General features: G+C 45.7%; 1 protein-coding gene across 1 annotated transcript in view; it reads left to right on the forward strand.

The window, feature by feature from the left end:
* chrna7a (cholinergic receptor, nicotinic, alpha 7a (neuronal)) overlaps positions 1 to 26,240 on the forward strand; it is a 63,716-nt gene extending 37,476 nt beyond the window's left edge. The window contains exons 6-10 of the mRNA XM_060940425.1: positions 36 to 203; positions 3,158 to 3,352; positions 21,957 to 22,043; positions 24,004 to 24,113; positions 25,081 to 26,240. Of these exons, the coding sequence (XP_060796408.1) occupies positions 36 to 203; positions 3,158 to 3,352; positions 21,957 to 22,043; positions 24,004 to 24,113; positions 25,081 to 25,563 (1,043 nt within the window). The 3' untranslated portion in view covers positions 25,564 to 26,240. The remainder of the gene's footprint in view (positions 1 to 35; positions 204 to 3,157; positions 3,353 to 21,956; positions 22,044 to 24,003; positions 24,114 to 25,080) is intronic.
* The last annotated feature ends 1,122 nt before the right edge of the window (positions 26,241 to 27,362 follow it).

A 27,362-nucleotide genomic window follows, 5' to 3' on the forward strand; every position in this document is an offset into this window, starting at 1 on the left:
GATTTTCTGCAGTTACCTTGCATCCATGCTCACAGGTATCTTTAAGAGCACGTGCCACATTGACGTGCGCTGGTTTCCCTTCGATGTTCAGAGGTGTGACCTGAAGTTCGGCTCATGGACGTATGCTGGCTGGTCTCTGGACCTGCAGATGACTGAGGCTGACATCACAGGCTATATAGCCAATGGAGAATGGGACCTTGTAGGTAAGTTGATAAGTCTGTGTCAGCAAAAATAAATGTACACTCACCGGCCACTTTATTCTGAGCACCCATACACCTACAACTGTTTTAAGCAGTTCTCTAATCAGCCAATCCCTTGACAGCAACACAATTCATCAAATCATACAGATACAAATCAAGAGCTTCAGCTAATTAATGTTGGAAAAATTGTGATCTCAAAGTGTGACTTTCTTTCACGTTGGCATGGGTGTTGGTTTGAGCCAGATGGACTGGTTTGAGTATTTCAGAAACTGCTGATCTCCTGGGATTTTCACACACAAACAACAGTCTCTAGAGTTTACACAGAATGGTACAAAAAACAAAAAACACTGAGTGAGTGGGTGACAGTTCTGTGGGTGGAAACAAACGCCGTGTTGAGAAGAGAGGTCAGAGGAAAATGGACACATTGGTTCGAGCTTTTTTCCAGGAAGGATATAGTAACTCATAGCAACTCTTTACAGCCATGGTGAGCAGAAAAGCATCTCATCATGCAACAGCAGAAGACCACATTGGGTTCCACTCCTGCAGCCAAGAACAGGAATCTTAGAATCATGAACAAGTTCCTATTAAAGTGGCCAGTGAATGTATGTCCTGATCTACAATAAGCAGTCATGATCTGTTTATATTTGACTACATATGTAACAATATAAATTATATCTTCCATATATATTATTGTTTATTTGAGAAAATAATGACATGAGAGCAATGACGTCAAGCGTAAAGATGATTTATACTGTAGGTCTAACATCTACACTAGAACTGTTTGTTTTGTATTGCGTTTATGCCATGTGCACTTGTTTTGGTTCTGTCTCCGCCCCTGTCACGTCATTGGTCAGTTATCTACTTGTTCTTAGTTCTGTACTGACTGAAAAGTCTTGTTGATTGTATTGATATGTTTCTAAACCTTGTTTTCTTCATTTCATGAGTAATCTTTCCTGGGTTTGACCCTTGGCAAACCTATTTTCCTGTGTTTTGAACCGTCATGTCCATGCCGGAATCCAACTCTTGTCACACACGGTCCTTCTTACCTGATTACGGATCATACCCACATTATGTAAGGACTTTCAGAGCACTCACCAACTGCAAAGTATACACTCTGTGTTCCTTATCAGTCCTTACCAAGCCGTTCTTGCTGTTATAGTCTCTGTTGTTGTTTTTTAAATCTAGTTCTGTATTATTGATTCTGATTTTTGCCTTGTCCTGTTCTTGTTGCTTGCAAATCGCCTGACCATTGCCTGTTTTTCAATTTTGTCTCTGTCTAATATTTTTGGATTGTTTCATGCTTCCTCAGTAAAATATAGAGTACTTGCATGTGTCCATATCTGCCACCTGACATGAATTAGAGTTGATCCTTGTTTGTTACTACTTGCTTGCGATTTAACCCCCACTATGGATTTGATTAAAAAGTCACAGGAGCATGCTTATGGGAAATGCAGTCAGATCTGAAGCTTGTGGGACAAAAAAAGACCAGAGCAGTGTATTAGAGCTCATTCAAAATCAAAGTCCCTCCCGTCCCAGGACTAACCAGGCCCTTAAGGCATATTGGGCAGTGCCGATCTCCACTACTATAGCCCTCAATCTCTCGCCTATACAACTAAGGTTACAGTGGGGGACTGGCCCTCTGGTAACCGTGGGAGCTTGACTCCCCACTGGCATCTGTATTGCAGCATGCCTTACCAGACAGCAGTAGGTACCATTTTTATGATGGTCCCGACTGCAAGTAGAACTTGCAACCTCCCGATCAAGAGGTGGGCACACTAACCACTAGGCCAGCCTGTGGTATTAGATCTCATTAGGCTCATTCAATTACTTTCAGTCAAGGCATCTGGTCAGTTAATTAACTTTTTACCAATTAACCAGTGTCACAGGGAAAAATACAGAAAGAGTCTATATTTAGGGCGGCATGGTGGTGTAGTGGTTAGCACTGTTGCCTCACAGTAAGAAGGTTCTGAGTTCAAGCCCAGTGGCCGATGGGGGCCTTCTGTGTGGAGTTTGCATGTTCTCCTCGTGTCTGCGTGGGTTTCCTCCGGGTGCTCCGGTTTCCCCCACAGTCCAAAGACATGCAGGTTAGGCTAATTGGTGGCTCTAAATTGACCGTAGGTGTGAGTGTGAATGGTTGCTTGTCTCTGTGTGTCAGTCCTGCAATGACCTGGCGATTTGTCCAAGGTGTACCCCGCCTCTCACCCATAGTCAGCTGGAGTAGTCTCCAGCTTGCCCACAACCCTGCACAGGATAAGCGATTATGGATGGATGGAATGGAGTCTATAATTAAGTTTAAGTGAAACTTTATTATCATTCTTTGAACAGGTGCCTTAGGAGTGGAATGATACCAAACTTAGCAAAGTCCCTTCTTGTGCCAGGACTTGATCTTACCAGGAAGTCTCCTGTCCCAGTACTAACCAGACCCTTGAGGCGCATTGGGTGGCACTGATCATTTCAGTCGCCCTCGGCCTCTCACCTATTATATAGCTAGGGTTACAGTGGGGGGCTATCCCTCTGGTAAATATAAGAGTTTGACTCCCTACTCACATCTGTATTGCAGTGTGCCTCGCCAGATGGCAGAAGATACCATTTTGATAATGGTCTTTGATATGACCCAACTGTGAGTAGAACTTGCGATCTCCTGGTTGAGAAGCAGACACACTAACCACTAGGGGGAACATTATTTAGCCTTGTTGCTCCAGTAAGCTCTTGTTCCCTGTGGATGGGGTCATCCTGAAAGAGGCCACACCCATCAGGGTAGTAATGGTTTCATCAGAGGATAAAGGTGATCAATCAGACTAACTTTGTATCAATTTCCAGTGACTTTTCTCTTTAAGGGGACAAGTGGTGCCAGCAAAATTCCCCCAGAGCTTGGTTTTTCCATTCGTTTCCCATCTGTAAGATTTTTTTTTTCCCAAAATATTCCTGTTAACTCATGTTTCCATACTGTTGTTCAGAGGTTCTAGGCCACAGGAATGAAAAGTTCTACGAATGCTGTGAAGAACCTTATCCAGATGTGACATTCACAATAGTGATGCGCAGACGGACACTGTATTATGGTCTAAACCTGCTCATCCCATGTGTCCTCATCTCCACACTGGCTCTGCTCGTCTTTCTCCTGCCTGCGGATTCAGGCGAGAAGATCTCCCTCGGTGAGTGAAATCTGCACCATCGTCACAATCATGCACTGTGAAGCAGCTTTCTCATCACTTAGTGATCCTGAAAATCCAAAGGTGTGCACATTCATAATACCGTCACAGCAGAAATGTGATATTTTCACAACCAAAAGGCCATGTTAACACTAATCATTACAAAATGTCAAGGTATTTTTTTAGATTCAGTAAGTGTGAAATGCCAAGAGGGCTTAAGATCAACTTTTGTTGTATATATAAAAACTTTAATGAAAATAGAGGTGTGAGGGTGCAGCACAAGTACAATACAAGTTTATCCAAGTTTAATAGCGGTGTATTAATGTATGTTTGGAGAGAAGTTCTGGAATGTGCAGGATGCAAGTGTGTATAGTCAGCATGCTGTTTATTCGCGTTAACCTAAGAATCTTTATAATTTGTATCTGGAATCAAATCAGAAGCAGGTCAAAAATGAAAACACAAGTAAGGTAAAAACTAGGAAGCACGGACTCAAAGAACAATGCTTGGCCATGCATATTTATGTGGCAATGAGAGAAAGGAACATAAGTGTATATCAAGTCAATGTAATGAAGAGATGAACATAGAACAGGTGCACACATCAGGTAACCCAAAGCACATAGACTCAACCCAAAACAAAATAAAACATCAGAGCAGAGCTCAGAAGGGGAAATTGTAATGAGGACACTAGGTAGGAAGTTACCTATTATTAGTGTTGTAGTTAAGACCACCTAAACCGAGATCAAGTCATGACCAAGATCAGAGTATATCAAGACCGAGACAAGATCAAGACTTTGAGGGATTGGGACTAAGTCAAGACCAAGGCTTTGACCAAGACCAAGGCCTTTGAGGGGTGACAGCCATTAAAGTGATTAACCAGGTGTAGCTTTCCCTATGTGTGGGTGGAGCACAGAGGACGGCAGGAGAGAGATCAGGTTTGCAACTCGGTTTTTTTATTGTCAAACTTTTCAGTCTAACCACTACAAGGTATTTCTACGGACAGCCACACACTCGGCGTCTGGTTCCAGGGAGAGCTTTCCTCTGCTCTCGCTCTCCCTCCTCATATAGGGCGCGGTCACTGGGAAGACACACAAACAGGTTAATTGCTCTCAGGTGAAGTGATTCTGCCACTTACCTTCCCTGACTCCGCCCTCCTGTCACAGACCGGTGCTTGACCACGCCCCCGCTGCCACATACCCCCACCGCCCGACTCAGGCCGGGCAGCCGTCCGGCCTGCAGCCGACCCCCCCCCCCCCCCCCTTGACGGGAGAGGAAGTCCGCCACGACCATCTGCGCCCCCGGCCTGTGGACCACCTTGAAATTAAAGGGTTGGAGCGCCAGATACCAACAGGTGATCCACGCGTTGGCATCTTTCATGCGGTGGAGCCACTGGAGGGGCGCGTGGTCCGAACAGAGGGTGAAAGGGCGCCCCAGCAGGTAGTACCGGAGGGCGAGGACCGCCCATTTGATCGCCAGGCACTCCTTCTCAATCGTGCTGTAGCGCCCCTCACGCACTGACAGCTTCCGGCTAATGTATAGGACCGGGCGATCCTCCCCCTCCACCTGCTGGGACAAAACGGCCCCCAGCCCTCTGTCCGACGCATCCGTCTGTAACGTAAAAGGGAGAGAGAAGTCAGGGGAGTGTAAAAGTGGCCCCCCACACAGTGCAGCCTTTACCTCCGAGAAAGCCCGCTGGCACTGCTCAGTCCACTGGACCGGATCTGGCGCCCCCTTTTTAGTGAGGTCAGTCAGCGGGCTGGTGACGTCCGAATAATTAGGTATAAACCTACGATAGTAGCCAGCCAGCCCCAGGAACTGTCTCACCCCCTTTTTGGTCTTGGGCCTCGGGCAGGCCGCAATCGCTGCTGTCTTATTAATTTGGGGACGCACCTGCCCGTTGCCCAAGTGGAAGCCCAGATACCGTACTTCCACCCGCCCAATCGCACACTTCTTTGGGTTGGCAGTGAGTCCCGCCCGTCTCAGCGACCTAAGGACGGCCCTCAGGTGTTGCAGGTGCTGCTGCCAGTCGTTACTATAAACGATAATGTCGTCCAGGTAGGCGGCCGCATAGGTGGCGTGGGGCCGGAGGACCCGGTCCATCAGCCGCTGAAACGTAGCGGGCGCCCCAAACAGCCCAAACGGAAGTGTGACGAACTGGTGTAAGCCGAACGGTGTGGAAAAGGCCGTTTTCTCCCGGGATAATGGAGTCAAGGGGATCTGCCAATATCCCTTTGTTAAATCCAGTGTCGAGTAGAAGCGAGCCGTGCCTAGTCGATCGAGCAGCTCATCAATACGAGGCATTGGGTACGCGTCGAATTTAGACACCGCATTGACTTTTCTATAGTCCACACAGAACCGGACCGAGCCGTCGGCCTTGGGAACCAAGACCACCGGGCTGCTCCAGTCGCTGTGGGACTCCTCGACGATGCCCATTTCGAGCATGGCCTGAAGTTCTTCCCGAACCACCTTTTTTTTTGTGTTCGGGTAGTCTATAAGGGCGGCTACGCACTACCACCCCCGGGGGTGTCTCTATGTGGTGTTCTATGAGGTTAGTGCGACCAGGCAGGGGCGAGAACACATCCGAAAACTCGGCCTGCAACTGGGCGACCTCCGTGAGTTGGGTCAGGGAGAGGTGGTCTCCACAGGGGACCGGAGAGGTACGTGATGCCAAATTCCCTTTTTGAACCTCCGGCCCCAGCTCCGCCTTCTCCAGAACTACCGACACCAACGCCACGGGGACCTCCTCGTTCCAGAGTTTGAGCAGATTGAGGTGGTAAATCTGTAGCGCCCCACCCCTGTCTGTTCGCCTCACCTCATAGTCGACGTCCCCGACTTGCCGTGTGACCTCAAAGGGTCCTTGCCACTTGGCGATTAATTTGGAGCTCGACGTGGGCAAGAGTACGAGTACTTTATCTCCCAGTGTGAACTCTCTAAGGCGCGTACCCTTGTTGTACAGGCGGGCTTGCCGTTCCTGGGCCTGCCGCAAATTCTCCTGAGTTAGGTGGGTGAGCGTGTGGAGTTTTGCGCGCAGGTCCATAACGTACTGAATTTCATTCTTACTTTGTGAAGGTCCCTCCTCCCAATTTTCCCGCAGCACGTCCAGGATGCCGCGCGGCTTACGCCCATATAATAATTCGAACGGGGAGAACCCCGTGGAGGCTTGGGGGACCTCTCGCACTGAGAACAGCAAGGGTTCGAGCCACTTATCCCAATTACGCGCGTCCTCACTTACGAATTTCTTAATGATATTTTTGAGGGTGCGGTTGAACCGTTCTACTAAACCGTCCGTTTGTGGGTGATATACACTGGTGCGGATCGGCTTAATCCCCAATAACCCATACAGTTCGCGTAGTGTTCGTGATATAAACGTAGTGCCTTGATCAGTCAGAATCTCTTTCGGGATTCCAACTCGGGAGATGACGCGGAAGAGTGCCTCTGCAATACTGCGTGCTGAGATATTGCGCAGAGGCACTGCTTCCGGGTATCGCATTGCATAGTCCACCAGAACTAATATAAAGCGGTACCCTCGTGCTGACCGATCTAATGGCCCGACGAGATCCATCCCAGTTCTTTCAAACGGGGTCTCGATTAACGGTAGAGGGCGCAATGGCGCTTTTGGAATGGCCGCTGGGTTTACTAACTGGCATTCGCGGCATGCCGTACACCACCTACGGACATCGCTGCGAATCCCCGGCCAATAGAATCGGGCCATTATTCGGGCTAGTGTTTTATCCTGCCCTAAGTGTCCAGCCATGGGATTAAAGTGAGCCGCCTGGAATACCAATTCCCGGCGGCTCTTTGGAATCAAAAGCTGCGTGACTCGCTCTTTAGTTTGAGTGTCCTGCGTCACTCGGTATAACCTATCCTTCATAATCGCGAAGTAGGGGAAGGACGGGGTGGCGTTCGGCGGGAGCGTTTGACCATCGATTACTCTCACTTGGTCAAACGCATGCCGCAGAGTCTCGTCTCGCGACTGCTCTAATGGGAAATCCGCGAGGGATTCCCCAATAGAGAGAGGAGGAGCCGGTGGCTCCTCACCCTGACGCGGAGATGACGTAGACGGCTCTGCGACAGCTGCTCCCGCCAAAACGACACCGGGACCTCCCCCTGTCAACTGGCAGGACCCACTCTCTACTAGGCGCGTCATTAAACCCCGAAATCCCGGCCAATCAGTCCCCAAAATTAAAGAGTGGGTAAGGCGAGGATTAACCGCCGCCTTCACTATAAATTTTTCCCCTCTGAAAATAATGTGGACCGACACCAAAGGGTAGCGGTGAACATCCCCGTGCACACACAACACCTTCACCCCTTGTGCTCCCCCCAATGCCTCGTTTTGAACCAGGCTTTGGCGAATTGAGGTCTGATTACAACCGGAATCCACCAATGCCTGATATGTAGCCCCTTGGATACTCACCGGTATGCGATACGCTCCGGCCCGATCGAGGGCGGCCTCTGGCGCGTTGGGGATCCGAACCACCGCGCCCACTTCCATTGCTGTGCACTGCTGTTGAAGGTGGTCCGGTTCCCCGCAGCGCCAGCAAACCGGCCCGGGCTTCCCCTCTGCACCGGTGATCTGGGGCTCACTCACCTGAGTTGGGGGAGAGACAGACACAGAAGGGAGAAACGGGAGGGCACCGTGGGTGCGGCGGGCCGGCAGGGGTGGTGCCGGCCCCCGCCTCCGCGGTGGGGGAATGGGGCGAGGACGGGACACAGGAGGAGGGGAGAGAGAGAGAGAGAAGAGGAGAGAAAAGATGTCGTCCTCTGCTGTCCTGCCGCCGAGACAGCCGCCAGATGATCCTCCGCCAGCTCAACTGCCTGATCCAGCGACGCCGGGCGGTGGCACTGGACCCACTCCGCGGTTCCTGCTGGTAAGCGGGCGATGAACTGCTCCAGTACCACCTGATCGACGAATCCCTCGGCGCCGCGATCTTCGGCCCTCAGCCACCGCCAGCAGGCGTCCCGGAGCTGCTGGCCGAACGCGAACGGGCTGCCGACTTCCTCCATCCGCAGCGCGCGGAAGCGCTGGCGCTGCTGCTCCGGCGTGCGCCCCACGCGCTGAAGGACAGCCCGGCGAAGGTCGGTGTAGGCCAGCCGGCGATCGGCGGGGAGCTGTAGTGCAGCCAGCTGCGCCTCCCCCGTCAGGAGGGGGAGGAGGCGCACCGCGCGCTGCTCCATCGGCCACCCCGAGGCTTCGGCGACCTGCTCGAACAACGTGAAGAAAGCCTCGGGGTCGTCCTGCGGGCCCATCTTAGTTAAGGTGAGGGGAGACGGGCCCGCGGCCGGAGCGCTGGTGGACCCCGCCGACGCGAGGAGATGCCGGAACGCCTTGCGATCTTCTTGCTGGGCCAGCACCAGGGCATCGAAGCGCCGCTCTTGTTCCTTTCGGAGTGTGACGAGCGCCTGGTGCTGGCTTTGCTGAGCCGTGGCGAGGGCGTGGACCAGGTCGGTGAACGGGGAGGATTCCATGGGGCTGCTGGGTTGGTGCTCCATGTCCCCGGGTTTCGGCACCACTGTAGCTTTCCCTATGTGTGGGTGGAGCACAGAGGACGGCAGGAGAGAGATCAGGTTTGCAACTCGGTTTTTTTATTGTCAAACTTTTCAGTCTAACCACTACAAGGTATTTCTACGGACAGCCACACACTCGGCGTCTGGTTCCAGGGAGAGCTTTCCTCTGCTCTCGCTCTCCCTCCTCATATAGGGCGCGGTCACTGGGAAGACACACAAACAGGTTAATTGCTCTCAGGTGAAGTGATTCTGCCACTTACCTTCCCTGACTCCACCCTCCTGTCACAGACCGGTGCTTGACCACGCCCCCGCTGCCACACCAGGACATTTTGAAATTACAGGGTTATGAAATGGCATCATTATACATTAATACAAGATGTTGTAGACGAAAAAATTAAGCAGACTTTAGCTTAAAAAACATGTTAAAGCTGTAACATCAGTCCGTTGGGCCATTTCCCCGGGTGCGGCCATACTGGATTAGCCAGATACATTGGACAGATGTATTAGGAGATGAAAACAAGAGTGGCGTTGTGTGACATAGGATTCTGCACATCATCTTCATACCATCCTGGATCCAAAACATTTGGCCGAGTGGCTTCATCAAGTAAAGCAAGAAAACTTTACTCCTGGAAAAAGCAGCAAATTGTGCAGTGAGCATTTTACAGGAGATTGTTTTGTGGAGGATTTGTATGAAAAAAAATCACTGGGAAGAAGCGAGACACGAGGCAGAAACAACAAATGAAGCCAGACATGATCCCAACTTTGTTTCACCACAAAACACCGACAGCACGACAGCATACCATGTCACGCATCAAACGGATGGAAGATAAGCAGATAAAAATTTTTTTTAAATAAACAGGCAATATGGGCGGCACGGTGGTGTAGTGGTTAGCGCTGTCGCCTCACAGCAAGAAGGTCCGGGTTCGAGCCCCGTGGCCGGCGAGGGCCTTTCTGTGTGGAGTTTGCATGTTCTCCCCGTGTCCGCGTGGGTTTCCTCCGGGTGCTCCGGTTTCCCCCACAGTCCAAAGACATGCAGGTTAGGTTAACTGGTGACTCTAAATTGACCGCAGGTGTGAATGTGAGTGTGAATGGTTGTCTGTGTCTATGTGTCAGCCCTGTGATGACCTGGCGACTTGTCCAGGGTGTACCCCGCCTTTCGCCCGTAGTCAGCTGGGATAGGCTCCAGCTTGCCTGCGACCCTGTAGAAGGATAAAGCGGCTAGAGATAATGAGATGAGATGAGATGAAACAGGCAATATACTAGCCCCTACTATATTTTTATTCCCTTGCTAATACTGCAGTGCCATAATTTTTGTCGAGAAATACAAACAAATTGACCGAGAAGTCACGCTAGACCATAATATTATACTATAGTCTAGTATAGCATGCATTTGTACACCTCCGCTGTGCTCGTGGAAAATGACATCATGCATGATGGAGTTACGACGGCCTCCCTGACAAAAAATAGTCCCGTCTATTTTCATCACTTTAGTGGTTATATCGTTAAGAACAAATTCAACATGCAGCTTTTTTTTTATAAAGGATAGACATAAAGACCAACTTTGAGCCCAGTTTGTTTATTTGCGAGATATTTTATTTAACAGTAATGAAAATTTCAAATTTTCAAAAGATGTTAACAAATAAATCAGACAATACACAGGCAATTTAGTGAAATCCTCACAGTTGTGGTCTTGACCGGTCTTGAAATAAAATCCGGAGCCCTCTATGTCCGAGACTGAGTAAAAATGCAAACGATCCCGAAACGAGACTGAGACCTTCAAAATGTGGTCTTGAGACTGGTCTCAAGTACTACAACACTACTGTATAACATGAATAATGTTATACAGATGGGGCAGTGGATGTAAAAGCCAGGTAAATAAAATGACACCCAGTTGCTATTTTCCCCTCCATCTAATCCGTCAGGATTGCATGGGAAGCTGGAGCCCATCTGAGCTGACCTTGGCAGAGAGACATGGGTTACCCTGGACAGGGCACCAGTCTATCGCAGGGCTACACAGAGATGAACAACTGTTCACACTTACGGGCAATTTAGAGTAGCCAGTTGACCTAATCTACATCTTTGGACTGTGGGGAAAAAACCCACACAGGCATGTTGTAGAGAACATGCAAACTCCACACAGAAAGACCCCAGTCAGCCATGAGGTTCGAAGTTTTATATCTAATCACAGTAAGGATCTTAACAAGTAACTCAGACAGTGCATAGGCAATTTAGTGAAATCCCCACAGCTGCGGTCTTGACTGGTCTTGAAATAAAATCCCGAGTCCTCTATGTCCGAGACAAGACCGAGTAAAAATGCAGTCGATTCCTAGACGAGACTGAGACCTTCAAAAAGTGGTCTTGAGAATGGTCTCAAGACCAACACCGGTCTCAATTACTACAACACTACCTACTAGGTAGGAGCGCAGGTGGCCAAGTGGTTAGAGCGCTTGACCGCTAAGCGAATGGTCCCTGGTTCGAGCCTCGGCTCGACGGGGATCTGGGGCTCGCTCCCTGTCCACCCAGCAGTGAATGGGGACCTGGTGGAAACACTGGGGAAGTTAAAGGCGGCGAGGAAAGGAACTGGCCACCCTACCTCACTATGCCGATGGCCCAGGACAAGTGCGCTCTCTAACAGGCACTCCCCCAATGTACGAATCGTATATGGGACCCCCCTTTGCTACCTACTAGGTACCTACCTACTACAAGGGTGACATGGTGGTGTCGTGGTTAGCAGTGACGCCTGACAGCAAGAAGGTTCTGGGTTCAATCCCAGTGGCCGACGGGAGCCTTTCCGTGTGGTTTGCTTGTTCTCCCCGTGTCTGTGTGGGTTTCCTCCAAGTGCTCCGGTTTCCCCCACAGTCCAAAGATATGCAGTTAGGTTAACATGGTGCAGCCATGGGGGCGTCGTGGATAAGGTGCCATACCATAAATCCGGGGACCCGGGTTCGATTCCGACCTGAGGTCATTTCCCGATCCCTCCCCATCTCTCTCTCCCACTCATTTCCTGTCTCTACACTGTCCTATCCAATAAAGGTGAAAAAAGCCCAAAAAATATCTTTAAATAAAACATGGTGCAGCCATGACCTGAAGGTTGGGCTGAAGTGTCCACTGCTCTGGGTATGTGTGTGTACTCGTTGCTCACTTGCGTGTGTTCACTGCTTCAGATGGGTTAAATGCAGAGGAGGAATTTCATTGTGTGCTCGGGTGTATGTGTGATAAATAAAGGCTTCTTCTACTACTTTATTTTAGATGAAAAGTTTTAAATATTCTGTGGGTTAAATGAATAATTTTTTTAACTCTTGTAACTATGAGCAAAAATAACTCTAACAAGGTTATCAAATAAAAGTTTTTAAAAACGATTATTTCATTATATACTTGAAAAACTATCATTATAGTAAACGATCTACTCAATGTCCTCAAGTACTGTAACAAAAGTAAATGTAATTTGTTACTTTCCACCCCTGATTACTTGCAACACTAAGAACAATACATTTGACCAGTGCATCTTTAAAGCTAATGAACCAATGTGCGCCCTGTGATGACCTGGCGACTTGTCCAGGGTGTACCCCGCCTTTTGCCCGTAGTCAGCTGGGATAGGCTCCAGCTTGCCTGCGACCCTGTAGAACAGGATAAAGCGGCTAGAGATAATGACATGAGATGAGAACCAATGTGCCTTAAGATTATTCACGAGATTCATGTGTTTGTGGCTCCCTTATAGATGTTGGAGCTTTTTCCTTTATAGTTTCCTCATTTCCATGTAATGCCATTGCTCTTTTTTGCTGGCCTCAGTAAATGCTATAAACCTCACAGGCGACATGTGGAACTGCCACCGAAGCAAGCACAGTACATGACAATTTATGCAGTCAGCCCTGGCAGCCGAGATAAATGACCAACAGTGAGACTGATAGTTGAGTCAGACGTCTCCTCTGTGATCGATGGAAGTAGAAAGCTCTGCCTGCCAAACACCTTTATTGTAGATCTGAGTAAGTTTAGATGGAGCCCGAGCACAGTGACCTGCAGGCAGCCTCCAAGAGACCGAATCTGAAATCATAGTCAAGCATAATTTATTTTTTCATTCTATCAACCTTTAAATTGTATTAGTGTGGTGGTCCGTCTGCCAGAATGATGTCGTCCTCGGAGCAATTCATTGGCAGCGGCCTCCAGAATCAATACAGAGAATTTCAAAGCTTAATAGCAGAGTTGGATTGTGTGTCTGGTGCTTTTGGGGCCTCATCTGTCTTAAACGTATCTATGTATAACAGTGACACTTTGATTTGAAGCCTGGGTTGGGTTTTTTTATGAATATTGTGGTGGCTCATCTTTAGAAGTAAGTGGGGCATTTATTTCTAGTCATTCAGCAAGGGTTCAACAAATCATTTTCAGCTTCATACAATTTGAATTCCAATGAAATACTAATTATCTCTATTGAGTGACCTGTGAGTTTAAGAAAAATTGCTGTTTTATAGATATAAGTCAATGTACCATGGATCTGGTTACCTTTCTAGAGATTGTACAATCATAGGGCAGAGCAGGCTTGTAGTACTCGAGCCCAGGACTCGGACTCGAGTCCGACTCGTTCCCTAATTTTGAGGACTCATGATTCAACTTGGACTTGAGCACTGATGACTCAGACTTGGACTCGGACTTATGCATTAACTGCATTAGGACTCGTAAATTGGAGACAAGGACTCGGATATTTTCTTTATTTTTGTGTAACACGCCATAATAATTTGGCATAAGATATTTATTTATTTATTTATTTATTTATTTATTTAAAGGTTTAGTTATCAGGGACAATGCACATTAATAAAACATTTAAACAAATGTAAATATGCCAGAATTAACCAGAAGGCTATTTTGCATCTGCCGTCCCTGGACTGATGTTAAAATAGTCACCCTAAAAGAACAAAAATTAAAATATAATCAAATAAAAACATTTCCAAATAAAAAACTAAATCTGAATAAAAATAAAAAAAACTAAACTAAAATACATTTACACTCAAGCCAACATAAACTCAACACCAGACAATTACTACAAACAAAACCAAGAACAACATTAAGCAACAACAAACATCAACAACATTTATAATACAAAACAGAATAAGAAACTAACAAGCCATAAACAAGCAGGACATAAACACCAAACACATAATAAAAAAACATACACAAAAATTAACAGTAATACTAGACAAACTGACAAGACAACATGACGGATGGCATCAGAAAAACCTCGACAGGCAGGGCAGCAAACATGGAGAAAAATTAAACACTAAAATTTAATGTTGACAGCCTTGACCACTAATTAACCACTTTTAAAAAAATTTTTTAAAAGAACCATAATTTGATTGATTTCTAATGTCAATTGGAATAGAATTCCACTCACGAGCAGCCCTGATTGAAAATGCAGACTGGCTAAAAGCACTTTTTCTAAACTGGACCACACAATCTCCTCTAGCTGCACTCCGTGTAGATGTTGATACCACCTTTATAAACTGGGTCAGTACAGGAGGAGCAAGTCCATGAATAATTTTATACATTAAACATGAGTGTGAATATTTAATAAGATTTTCCAAATGTAACAATTTATATTTCATTAAAATATGGCAATGATGATAGCCACTGGATTTCTTATCCAATACCTTAATAGTTTTTTTATATAAAGAAAATAGTGGTTTGACTGCAGTATTGCTAGCTTGAGACCAGGTTGTCAAACAATATGTTTATATATATATATATATATATATATATATATATATATATATATATATAGTAGTGCTGTCAAAAATGTCGCGTTATTAACGTGTTAACTTGACTCAATTTTAACGGCGATTAATTTTTTTTATCGCGAGATTAACGCTCTGTGACATGATGCCACGCCCCGCACAGCCAGAGTCCTCTGCCCTCCCCCGAAGAGCCACGGTGCTCGGCTTAGGTTTCGTTTTCCCATCGGTGGCTCCAGCCCCACTTTGCAGTGGCTGTGACAAGACGTGTTATGCTCTGCAATAAAACAAAAAAAAACATTGGTACAACCAGTGTTCGAACTATGCCGATATTTTTGGGGGGTCCCTTTTTTCCCTTGGGGGGGGTGCTTGCGCTTGTCTCAGAGGGCAGCTCTCCATCGCGCGCTCACTTCGGATATGCAAATGCTTCCCGTTACACACGATTGCTATGTCAATAAACATCATTTTGCCAATATTTTAGAGACCCCCCAACATTTCCCAAATCATGTTTTCAAGGGATCTCATGTCTGTTTCAGGGGATCTCGGATCCCCCGAGTACCCCCGTAGTTCGAACGGTGAGCAAGCCCATTCACTTTTTTATGCTGATAAGAGAATTACAATGGTTTTTCATGTGACAAAAATGTGCGATTAAATTGCGATTAATTGCGAGTTAACTATGACAGTCGCAACATTAATCGCGATTAAATATTTTAATCGCTTGACAGCACTAATATATATATATATATATATATATATATATATATATATATATATATAAATTTTGTACTAATTTGCACTAATTTCGTGTAAGAGTGCCATACCTGCACTCCTTGGTGCGTGCAGCGTGCATCAGATAGACTCGGGCGCGCTCTGGACAGTGCGCATGCCAAGTGGACTCTTGTACCGTAAACGACTCACACCTGCACAGGATTAAGGCACAATCAGTACACCTTTTATAAAAACTGTGAAAACACATTTACTTTGTGAAGTATTGAGTTGCATTGCTGACACATTACCAAGCCTTATTTCCTTGTTTGGGTTCCTGATCCCTGATTTCCTGTTTCTCATCTTTGATTCTGCCGAGTCTACGATAGCCTGTTTGTGCCTTGCTCGACCTATTGCCTGTTTCTCTGTTTTACGATCTTGCCTGCCATTCTGGATTGTTTACCCGTCTTCACTTGGATTAATAAACACACCTTCTGCACTTACATCCGTCTCCCAACCATCTCTGACAGAATACTTCACACTCCCTGACAAAGAGAAGCACATTCACCTGTTCATGCATCATGTTCAGGAACAAACTAATGTTAATGGTGCTGAAACAGCCACCGTCAAATGGTGCGGTTGGAGTGTTGGACTTGACTTGAAAATTTTTTTAATGACTTGGACATGACTCGGACTCAACTCGGCTCAATAGTGGACTCAACTTGGCCTCAACTTGAAATTTTTTTTTAATGACTTGGACTTGACTCAGACTTGAACACTGGTGACTCGAGACGGGGCTCAGAATCAAGGTTTAGTGGCTCCACTACAACACTGGGGCAGAGTGCTAACTTCCTCATTCAACAGGGAACAAGTACCCCTCGCTGCTGCCTGCAGGATGGGGTGGGGATATGGGGGGAGCGAGATATTATGCATTTACCATATATGGTGGCTATGGCATACAAGGGTTGTGGTTAGGGAGGGGTTAAGGTGTATTCTGTAATTGTCCTTATATGGTACAGTAAGTGTGTGATATCTTGCTCCACCCACATCCTACCTCTCACTGCTGCCTGCAGGATGGGGTGGGGGGATGTGGGCAGAGCGAGATGTCACACACTTACCATATATGGTGGCTATGACATACCGTACAAGGGCATAGGTTTAGGTTAAGGCGTATCCTGTCTTCTTCTTCTTCTTTTGGCTGTTCCTGTTAGGGGTCTCCACAGTGGATAATATCCCTCCATCTCCTCCTGTCCTCCATATCTTTTTCTGTAGCACCAACCGTCCTCATGTCCTCCTTTGCCACATCCATAAATCTCATCTTTGGTCTTCCTCTTTTCCTTCTACCTGGTAACTCCATCTCCAACATTCTTTTCCCAATATACCCTGGATCTCTCCTCTGTACGTGTCCAAACCATCTCAATCTCACCTCTCTCACTTTGTCTCCAAGTCATCCTACATGTCCTGTCCCTTTAATGTTCTCATTTCTAATCCTGTCCAATTTTGTCACTCCCAGTGTAAATCTCAGCTTCTTCAACTCTGCTACCTCCAGTTCAGCCTCCTGTCTTTTTGTCAGTGCCACTGTCTCCAAACCAGACACCATCACTGCTCTTACTGCTGTCTTGTACACTTTCCCTTTCAGTCTTGCTGGCAATCTTCTGTCACAAATCACTCCTGACATCCTCCTCCATCCATTCCAACCTGCTTGCACTCTTTTCTTCATTTCTCTTCTGCACTTGCCATTACTTTGTATAGTTGACCCCAGATATTTGAACTCATCTGCTTTGACCACCTCTATTCCTTGCAGCTGTACCATTCCACTGTCCTCACCCTCATTCATGCGCATGTACTCCGTCTTGCTCCTACTGACTTTCATTCCCCTTCTCTCTAGTACATATCTCCATGTCGCTAAGTTTTCTTCCACTTTGTCTCTGTTCTCACTACAGATCACAATATCATCTGCAAACATTATTCCTCATAGGGCCTCTTGCCTGATGTTGTCTGTCAACCTGTCCATTACCATTGCAAACAAGAAAGGGCTTAGGGAGGGCTGAGCCCTGGTGCAATCCAACATCCACCTTAAATATCTCCATCATTCCCACTGCACATCTCACTGCCCTCATATATATCCTGCACCAATCTCACATACTTCATCACTCCTGATTTCCTCATGTAGTACCACAACTCCTCTCTCAGCACCCTGTCATATGCCTTCTCTAAATCCATAAACACACAATGCAGTTCCTTCTGGCCTTCTCTCTACTTTTCCAACAACATCCATTCATCCATCAATCCATTATCTGGAACTACTTACACTGTGCAGGGTCATAGGCAAGCTGGAGCCTATCCCAGCTGACTATGGGCGAGAGGCGGGGTACACCCTGGACAAGTCGCCAAATCATCGCAGGGCTGACACATAGAGACAAACAACCATTCACACTCACACCTACGGTCAATTTAGAGCCACCAATTAGCCTAACCTACATGTCTTTGGACTGTGGGGGAAACCGGAGCACCCAGAGGAAACCCACGCAGACATGGGGACAGCATGCAAACTCCACACAGAAAGGCTCCCGTCGGCCACTGGGCTCGAACCCAGAACCTTCTTGCTGTGAGGCAACAGTATTAACCACTTCACCATTGTGCCGCTTCTTTTCCATCCACATTCTCAAAGCAAATATTGCATCTATATTACTCTTTCTTGGCATGAAACCATATTGCTGCTCACATATCTCTACCTCTCCTCTTAGCCTAGCTTCCACGACTCTTTCCCATAACTTCATGCTGTGGCTGGTCAATTTTATGCCTCTATATTTACTGCAGCACTGAACATCACCCTTGTTCTTGAAGATTGGTGCCAGTATACATCATCTCCACTCCTCAGGCATCCTCTCACTTTCCAAGATCTTGTTAAACAATCTAGACAAAAAGTCAATTGCCATCTCCACAAAGCAACTCCATGCCTCCACTGGTATATCATCTGGGCCAACTGCCTTACCACTCTTCATTCTCTTCATAGTTCTCCTTATGTCCTCCTTGCTAATCTGCTGTACTTCCTGATTCACTATCTCCACCTCAACCAACCTTCTCTGTCTTTCATTTTCTTCATTCATCAGCTTCTCAAAATACTCCATCCACCTTCTCAACACCTACTCTTCACTTGTCAGCATATTTCCATCAGCATCCGTTGTCAGCTTAACCTGCTGCACATCCTACCCAGCTTGATCTCATTGTCTTGCTAATCGGTACTGGTCCTTTTCTCCATCCTTCATGTCTAACCTTTCATAAAGTTCATCATACGTCTTTTCCTTCACCTTTGCCACTGCTCTCTTTGCTTTCCCTCATATCTCCTTGTCTGCTCTCTTGACCTCTCTTTTTATCCCCGTTTTGCTTTGCCAACATCTTCCTCCTTCTACTCTCCTGGGGTTCCTCATTCCACCGCCAAGTGTCCTTGTTTTCCTTTCTTTGTTCTGATGTCACTCCTAGTACATTCCTAGCTGTCTCCCACGCTACTTCTGCCATAGTTGTCCAATCATCTAATACCTCTTCACCCAATATTTTTCTCACCATATCTCTAAATTCTGACTTACAATCTTCCTCCTTCAACTTCCAACATCTGATTTTTGGTTTAGCTTTCTCTTTCTTCCTCTTTTTTTTTTAACTCCAAGATCATCCTCCCAACCACCATCTGATGCTGCTTAGCTACACTCTCCCCTGCTATCACTTTGCAGTCTGCAATCTCCTTCAGATTGCATCACTGACATAAAATATAGTCCACCTGAAGACACCTTCCTTCACTCTTATGTTACTCTATGATCTTTCTTCTTAAAGGTCTCCTTGCATCGTTTTTTCATTAATTGTGCGGTGGTCTCTAGTATGAATGAATGCCCTGTGAGCCAGTTTTGGTGAAAAAAATGCTGTGGTTCTCCTGTTTCAGGCTGTTCTAGTTTGCTGGAGGAGTGGGTGGCGGGAGAACGACAGGATTTCAGCTCTTACTTATTAAATATTCATGACATGTAAATGTGTTACCTCTGATTGGCTAACAGCACTGTGACACTACCTCCAGTGAGTCAGAACAAGTGGATGTGGTGTCTTACTACGGCGAGAGAGAAGGAACAAACCGCGAAGGGAAAAATACCACGCGCTGACGTCATTGAGGTGCGACGCGAGGAAATAAGAAAAATTCAACAAATGTTTGGGTTTTTACTGAATGAACAAACGAATAAAATGAACGAGTGACTAAAAAAAGTGGGTGTCTTTGTAAAAACTGCTTTGATTGGCTATTATGGTCTCGACGTCGATGTTTTGACCAATAACAATGTAGATAACACGAATTTTACATCACATTCAACGAGATTTAAACGAGACTAAAGATGGCGACTTACAAATAATGTGTAAACATCGTTGGAGTTAATAAAGTTTGAACAGTATGAAGGAACATACCCCAAACCCCCGAAATTAATAAAAAAAAATTCTCAACGGATTTGGCATAATATAAAAAGGTCGTTTTTTACTCAGAAAAAGCGGAAAACTCTCATCCCTGCCTAGCTTGTGACCATGTCATGCATGCTAACGTGGAGAATATGAACATGCTATTTTGTAACAAAAACCTTCGAACAAAAAGTTTGTGTTTTACTTACAGCTTGTGAGCTGGTGGTCGATCGTCTTGACGGTACAGATCCAGGTATTAAAAACAACCTCGAAGCAAAACCACTACTGAAGGCACCGAAGTTTGAAAAGTCACTGTGGTTGAAATGATCAGAACACAGTACTAACGCTGCATTATACTTCGCTGGTGGTGTTCCAAAGATAAATTTCAACCATTTATTCTTCACCTCTTCTATCTTGGGCAAGAAATGCAACGTTGATGTCTTACTGCCACAAATAAACAGGCACGAACTTGTTCAGACATGTTTTCAACTTGCTGTTAGGTCCTTTTCGTTAGCTACTGACGAGATGGGCTCTGCTCAATGTTGCCAGATACTGCTGACGTTTTCCAGCCCAAAATATGTTAAAATCTGCCAAAATGCACTTAAAACCGCCCAATCTGGCAATACTGGCTCTGCTATCTCTCCTCGCGCTTAAATCCGAACTTCCTTCCCATGGGCGGTCGCAAGCCAAGGTGGGCGAGGCCATGAATACTAATTTACGAAGTGACGTAAGATCGTATGGCTTTTTCAGATCCGCTCATTTTTCCGACTATTTTCTTTCATAAGCTAATACAGGGAATGGGGGTAGAATTACATTTTCACATGCAGCATGCATATGCAACTCAGACTGAACTATGGTATTTCAAAAAGAGCCAGTATTAAATGTTTTTGGTGGAAGGGCACCTTTAAAGTATGTATTCACCACAACCATTTCCATCCTCTTTGCGAAATCCACCACCATCTGCCCATTCCACATTTCTCTACTTCATTCCATACCTGCCTATCACCTCCTCATCACTCCTGTTCCCTTCTCCAACATGCCCATTTAGGTCTGCTCCAATCACCACTCTTTCCTTTTTTGGTATACTTTCAACCACTTCATTCAACTCACTCCAGGATTCTTCTTTCTCCTCCATCTTGCACCCCACTTGAGGGGCATATGCTCTGATAATATTTATCATCACCCCTTCGATTTCCAGCTTCCCACTCATCATTCTGTCACTCACTCTCTTTACCTCCAACACACTCTTTACATACTCTTCATTTAAGATTACCTCTACACCATTTCTCCTCCCTATCCCACCATGATAGAAAAGCTTGAAAAGCACCTCTGATGTTCTTGGCCTTACTTCCCTTCCACTTTGTTTCTTGTACACACAGGATGTCAATCTTTCTCCTCTCCATCATATCAGCTAGTTCTCTTCCTTTACCAGTCAGAGTTCCAACCTTCAGTAAACTTCCACCTCTCTCATCCTTTTCCCACCAGTAGCATAGCTTCCACTGGTACTCTGCTGGGAAGCAGTTCCTGTGGCGGTTGTTGTTACCCTGAGCCTTGGCTGATCCAGTATGAAAGTCCTCTTCATTATCTGCATAGTTGATCTGGCATGAATTTTACACTGGATGCCCTTCCTGATGCAACCCTCCCCATTGATCCGGGCTTGGGACCAGCGCTAAGAATGCACTGGCTTGTGCAACCCCAGTGTCTGGATTGTTAAGGTGTATCCTCTAATTCAGCATTTCTCAACCTTTTTTCAGTCACGGCACCCTTCAGAAGTATGCAAATTCGCAAGGCACCCCCATATAAAATATACGCAGTCACGCTGACCATACGCTGACCCCAGCAGTGACGTTGTGACATGGGAAAGGGGGCCGTGAGACAAATTTTGATGATGCATGAAGCGGCGATGATCTGCATTAGTGTAACTATCATTTTTTGGAATTTTAATTCATTTTATTTATTTCAATGTTAGAATATATAATTTTTTGACGGCACCTCTAATGAAGCCAGCCAGCACCCCAGGGTGCCACAGCACCCCAGTTGAGAAAGGCTGTGTCCTTATATGGTAAACAGGTCATATCTTGCTCTGCCCACATCCTGCCCCACCCCATCTCACAGGCTGCAGCAAGGACCCTCTCGGTCTGTGGTCAAAAATGGAAACTACAGCAAGCACTGATAGAGGCCAGTAGGAGAAGGATACACTGCCCTATGCTCTCTCTCTCTCTCTCTCTCTCTCTGACTGTTTTGTTTCCCAGGAATCACAGTTTTGCTCTCACTGACTGTCTTCATGTTGCTGGTGGCCGAAATCATGCCTGCAACATCAGACTCAGTACCTTTAATAGGTAAGTCTGATGCAATGAGGCAGATATTTCAAGCTAAAATGAAACAAGCTAATTCCAAGCATGTCTTGTATCAGCGACCGCACAGAAGTTAAATAAAACATGGATTTACTTGGACGCTGACTTGGACAATTCATCTGGTGCTTACAACCTTCCATAGTAGTCTCCAAAAAGTTTTTAAAGTACAACCCCGATTCCAAAAAAGTTGGGACAAAGTACAAATTATAAATAAAAACGGAATGCAATGATGTGGAAGTTTCAAAATTCCATATTTTATTCAGAATAGAACATAGATGACATATCAAATGTTTAAACTGAGAAAATGTATCATTTAAAGAGAAAAATTAGGTGATGTTAAATTTCATGACAACAACACATCTCAAAAAAGTTGGGACAAGGCCATGTTTACCACTGTGAGACATCCCCTTTTCTCTTTACAACAGTCTGTAAACGTCTGGGGACTGAGGAGACAAGTTGCTCAAGTTTAGGGATAGGAATGTTAACTCATTCTTGTCTAATGTAGGATTCTAGTTGCTCAACTGTCTTAGGTCTTTTTTGTCATATCTTCCGTTTTATGATGCGCCAAATGTTTTCTATGGGTGAAAGATCTGGACTGCAGGCTGGCCAGTTCAGTACCCGGACCCTTCTTCTACGCAGCCATGATGCTTTAATTGATGCAGTATGTGGTTTGGCATTGTCATGTTGGAAAATGCAAGGTCTTCCCTGAAAGAGACGTCATCTGGATGGGAGCATATGTTGCTCTATAACCTGGATATACCTTTCAGCATTGATGGTGTCTTTCCAGATGTGTAAGCTGCCCATGCCACACGCACTAATGCAACCCCATACCATCAGAGATGCAGGCTTCTGAACAGAGCGCTGATAACAACTTGGGTCGTCCTTCTCCTCTTTAGTCCGAATGACACGGCGTCCCTGATTTCTATAAAGAACTTCGAATTTTGATTCGTCTGACCACAGAACAGTTTTCCATTTTGCCACAGTCCATTTTAAATGAGCCTTGGCCCAGAGAAGACGTTTGCGCTTCTGGATCATGTTTAGATACGGCTTCTTCTTTGAACTATAGAGTTTTAGCTGGCAACGGCGGATGGCACGATGAATTGTGTTCACAGATAATGTTCTCTGGAAATATTCCTGAGCCCATTTTGTGATTTCCAATACAGAAGCATGCCTGTATGTGATGCAGTGCCGTCTAAGGGCCCGAAGATCACGGGCACCCAGTATGGTTTTCCGGCATTGACCCTTACGCACTGAGATTCTTCCAGATTCTCTGAATCTTTTGATGATATTATGCACTGTAGATGGTGATATGTTCAAACTCTTTGCAATTTTACACTGTCGAACTCCTTTCTGATATTGCTCCACTATTTGTCGGCACAGAATTAGGGGGATTGGTGATCCTCTTCCCATCTTTACTTCTGAGAGCCGCTGCCACTCCAAGATGCTCTTTTTATACCCAGTCATGTTAATGACCTATTGCCAATTGGCCTAATGAGTTGCAATTTGGTCCTCCAGCTGTTCCTTTTTTGTACCTTTAACTTTTCCAGCCTCTTATTGCCCCTGTCCCAACTTTTTTGAGCTGTGTTGCTGTCATGAAATTTCAAATGAGGCAATATTTGGCATGAAATTTCAAAATGTCTCACTTTTGACATTTGATATGTTATGTTCTATTGTGAATACAATATCAGTTTTTGAGATTTGTAAATTATTGGATTCCGTTTTTATTTACAATTTGTACTTTGTCCCAACTTTTTTGGAATCGGGGTTGTAGTTAAAGAATGTTAATCTACAATAAATAACTGAAGAATAACCTGTACCTTTATGGGTTAAGGGATGTTCAAGATGGCTGTGGGGTTAGTCAGTGGATTTACTAGGATTAACATAATAGTGTGATTTTTCAGAGAGGACATTTCAGAATTAGTGCCTCTGTTCTCTTTCTCTTAAGCCCAATACTTTGCCACTACTATGGTTATCGTCGGGTTGTCAGTGATAGCCACAGTTTGGGTTCTGCAGTACCACTACCATGATCCTGATGGAGGAAGAATTCCAAGATGGGTGAGTGTATTTCTATAATAATAATAATAATAATGGTGGTGTAGTGGTTAGCGCTGTCGCCTCACAGCAAGAAGGTCCGGGTTCGAGCCCCGTGGCCGGCGAGGGCCTTTCTGTGTGGAGTTTGCATGTTCTCCCCGTGTCCGCGTGGGTTTCCTCCGGGTGCTCCGGTTTCCCCCACAGTCCAAAGACATGCAGGTTAGGTTAACTGGGGGGAAATCACGTGAAAATAAATGAATCATGAAAAAAATTATGTGCAAAATAAATGAATCAAATGAAAGAAATTATTTGAAAATAAACGAGTTATGTAGGGCATAAATGAATCCTCTCATCTCATTATCTGTAGCCGCTTTATCCTGTTCTACAGGGTCGCGGGCAAACTGGAGCCTATCCCAGCTGACTACGGGCGAAAGGCGGGGTACACCCTGGACAAGTCGCCAGGTCATCACAGGGCTGACACATAGACACAGACAACCATTCACACTCACATTCACACCTACGGTCAATTTAGAGTCACCAGTTAACCTAACCTGCATGTCTTTGGACTGTGGGGGAAACCGGAGCACCCGGAGGAAACCCACGCGGACACGGGGAGAACATGCAAACTCCGCACAGAAAGGCCCTCGCCGGCCACGGGGCTCGAACCCGGACCTTCTTACTGTGAGGCGACAGCGCTAACTACTACACGACCATGCCGCCCCTAAATGAGTCATGTGGGGAAAAACATGTAAACAAATGAACCATTTGGAGGGAAATAGCATGTGAAAATAAACGAATCGTGAAAAAATTACATGAAAATAAATTAATCATATGAAAGAAATAACTTGTAAATAAATGAGTCATGTGGGGAAAAACATGAAAACAAATGAATCACGTGAAAATAAACGAGTGATATGGAGATAAAACATGAATCACGTGATTATTCCTATGTGAAGTCTGCATGAATGTGTTCCTGTTTACATTCCTCTAGACACGCGTGGTGCTGGTGAACTGGTGTGCATGGTTCTTGCGGATGAAAAGGCCAGGCGAGGAGCGAGTGCACTCAGCGTGCCACAAGTGTCCACGCAGCAGCATCTCCAGCGTGGATCCGACCAATAGAAACATCGTCTACCTGGGCCTGCGTGGTATGGAGAGCCTGCCCTGTGCCACGTCGCCTGACTCAGGGGTGGTGTGTGCCCGTCTGATAGGTACCGCCGAAGAGGCTCCATCAGTGTGCAGTGGGCAGGGAGACACAGAGCTGTCCAAGATCCTGGATGAGGTGCGCTACATTACCAAAAGATTCCATGACCAGGATGAAAAGGAGTCTTTGTGCAGTGAGTGGAAGTTTGCTGCCTCGGTTATCGACCGCTTGTGTCTCATGGCCTTTTCCGTATTCACCGTCCTCTGCACCATCGGCGTCCTCATGTCAGCTCCAAATTTCATCGAAGCCATTTCCAAAGACTTTTTCACTTAAAGTGTATGTAATGCCTCTAAACCCCACTTTTTTCCTTGTACAAAGCAACAATCATTATGTTGATTGACCATACGTTTTTGAATCATAGCTGATCCAAAAGGCCATAAATTGATGGAAAATCAATAAGATTAGCCGATTTTCACGGAATCTGCCGAGACTCATCTGGAAGATCCCGAAGGTGCGCGTGACGTCACACGTGTAACAATCCAGGTATCAATTTCATTCATGTGCGCAGCAGTGGTTAGACCGGTCTCGATATGGAATCACGTTTTGGAGAGAATTCTGATACTGATTGGGATTCTTATGTGTCGGATGAAGGGGCAAATGATTATCAATGATATTCCGGAGTAAATAGTTATCTTTTCCAGCCCCCAAGACGAGAAACTGCCAGTTCACTCAGTTCACCTCTGTAGTGTGCACAAGATGGAGAGATAGATAGATCAAAAGAGATGTGCAGAATGTGGTGGTTACCTTTCATCATGTTTTCCTGAACAAAATTAAAAACAACTCGAGTCTTGCAATATTGCAATCTGAGAGCATTTAACACGTTTCAGTTAATAATTAATGTTGATGATTGCGCCACGCGGGCGGCACGGTGGTGTAGTGGTTAGCGCTGTCGCCTCACAGCAAGAAGGTCCGGGTTCGAGCCCCGTGGCCGGCGAGGGCCTTTCTGTGCGGAGTTTGCATGTTCTCCCCGTGTCCGCGTGGGTTTCCTCCGGGTGCTCCGGTTTCCCCCACAGTCCAAAGACATGCAGGTTAGGTTAACTGGTGACTCTAAATTGACCGTGGGTGTGAATGTGAGTGTGAATGGTTGTCTGTGTCTATGTGTCAGCCCTGTGATGACCTGGCGACTTGTCCAGGGTGTACCCTGCCTTTCGCCCGTAGTCAGCTGGGATAGGCTCCAGCTTGCCTGCGACCCTGTAGAAGGATAAAGCGGCTAGAGATGATGAGATGAGATGAGATGAGATTGCGCCACGCATTTTTCTTCCTGTTAAAGTGCATCAGATATGATAAAATCGGATGTTGCGAGCATGTAAATGTTGCTCATAATCCTGCGTCTGGTGCACTCTGTGTGTGTGTGTGTGTGTGTGTGTGTGTGTGTGTGTGTGTGATAATAGGGGAATCGACGAACTGTCCAAATGTCAGGTCAAATGTCATTTATTAAATAAATGGGTTTCTTTTTGCTCCAATAATTCCCATGTGGTCGTCCTGGTGGTGATGAACACTTGATGAATCAGATTTATTATTAGTAGGCGACACAAAATCTACCCACTTCGTTTGCACAAACCTCACCCACTGTCGCTTTAGATTGGTGTCATTTCTTGGAAATTCGTGAACTGGATGTCTTGTTGTATATGAATTTGAGCATCCGAACACAACGCAGCGCTTTCGCATCATTATTTTTGTAAGATTCCTACAACAACAGAGCCTAATCTAGGAATTTGAAAATAGGGGACAGATCCCTCACTAGTTGTAGAAACAGGGGACAGAAAATATTAACATGGGTAAAAATATCCCTCATTTGTTCCATTTAGTGGGGACAGAAAAATAAGTAATACATTGGTAGATATTTTCAAGAGTACATCTATAAACAGAAGAGTTTTATTAATCTTTACTTTTAGAATATCATTAACATAATACTAAATTGAACTTTCAACAAGAAAAATTAAACAAATTACTCAAAAAAAAACAAAAAAACTAGCAATCATGTAGAATGTGTAAGATTACCAGGACTACAAAAATGCAGAAAAATAGGCTTTACTTATCCAAATGCACCTGTTGGTTCAAAAGTTAAAGTG

Source organism: Neoarius graeffei, chromosome 15 (genome assembly GCF_027579695.1).
Source record: "Neoarius graeffei isolate fNeoGra1 chromosome 15, fNeoGra1.pri, whole genome shotgun sequence".
Classification (NCBI taxonomy): domain Eukaryota; kingdom Metazoa; phylum Chordata; class Actinopteri; order Siluriformes; family Ariidae; genus Neoarius; species Neoarius graeffei.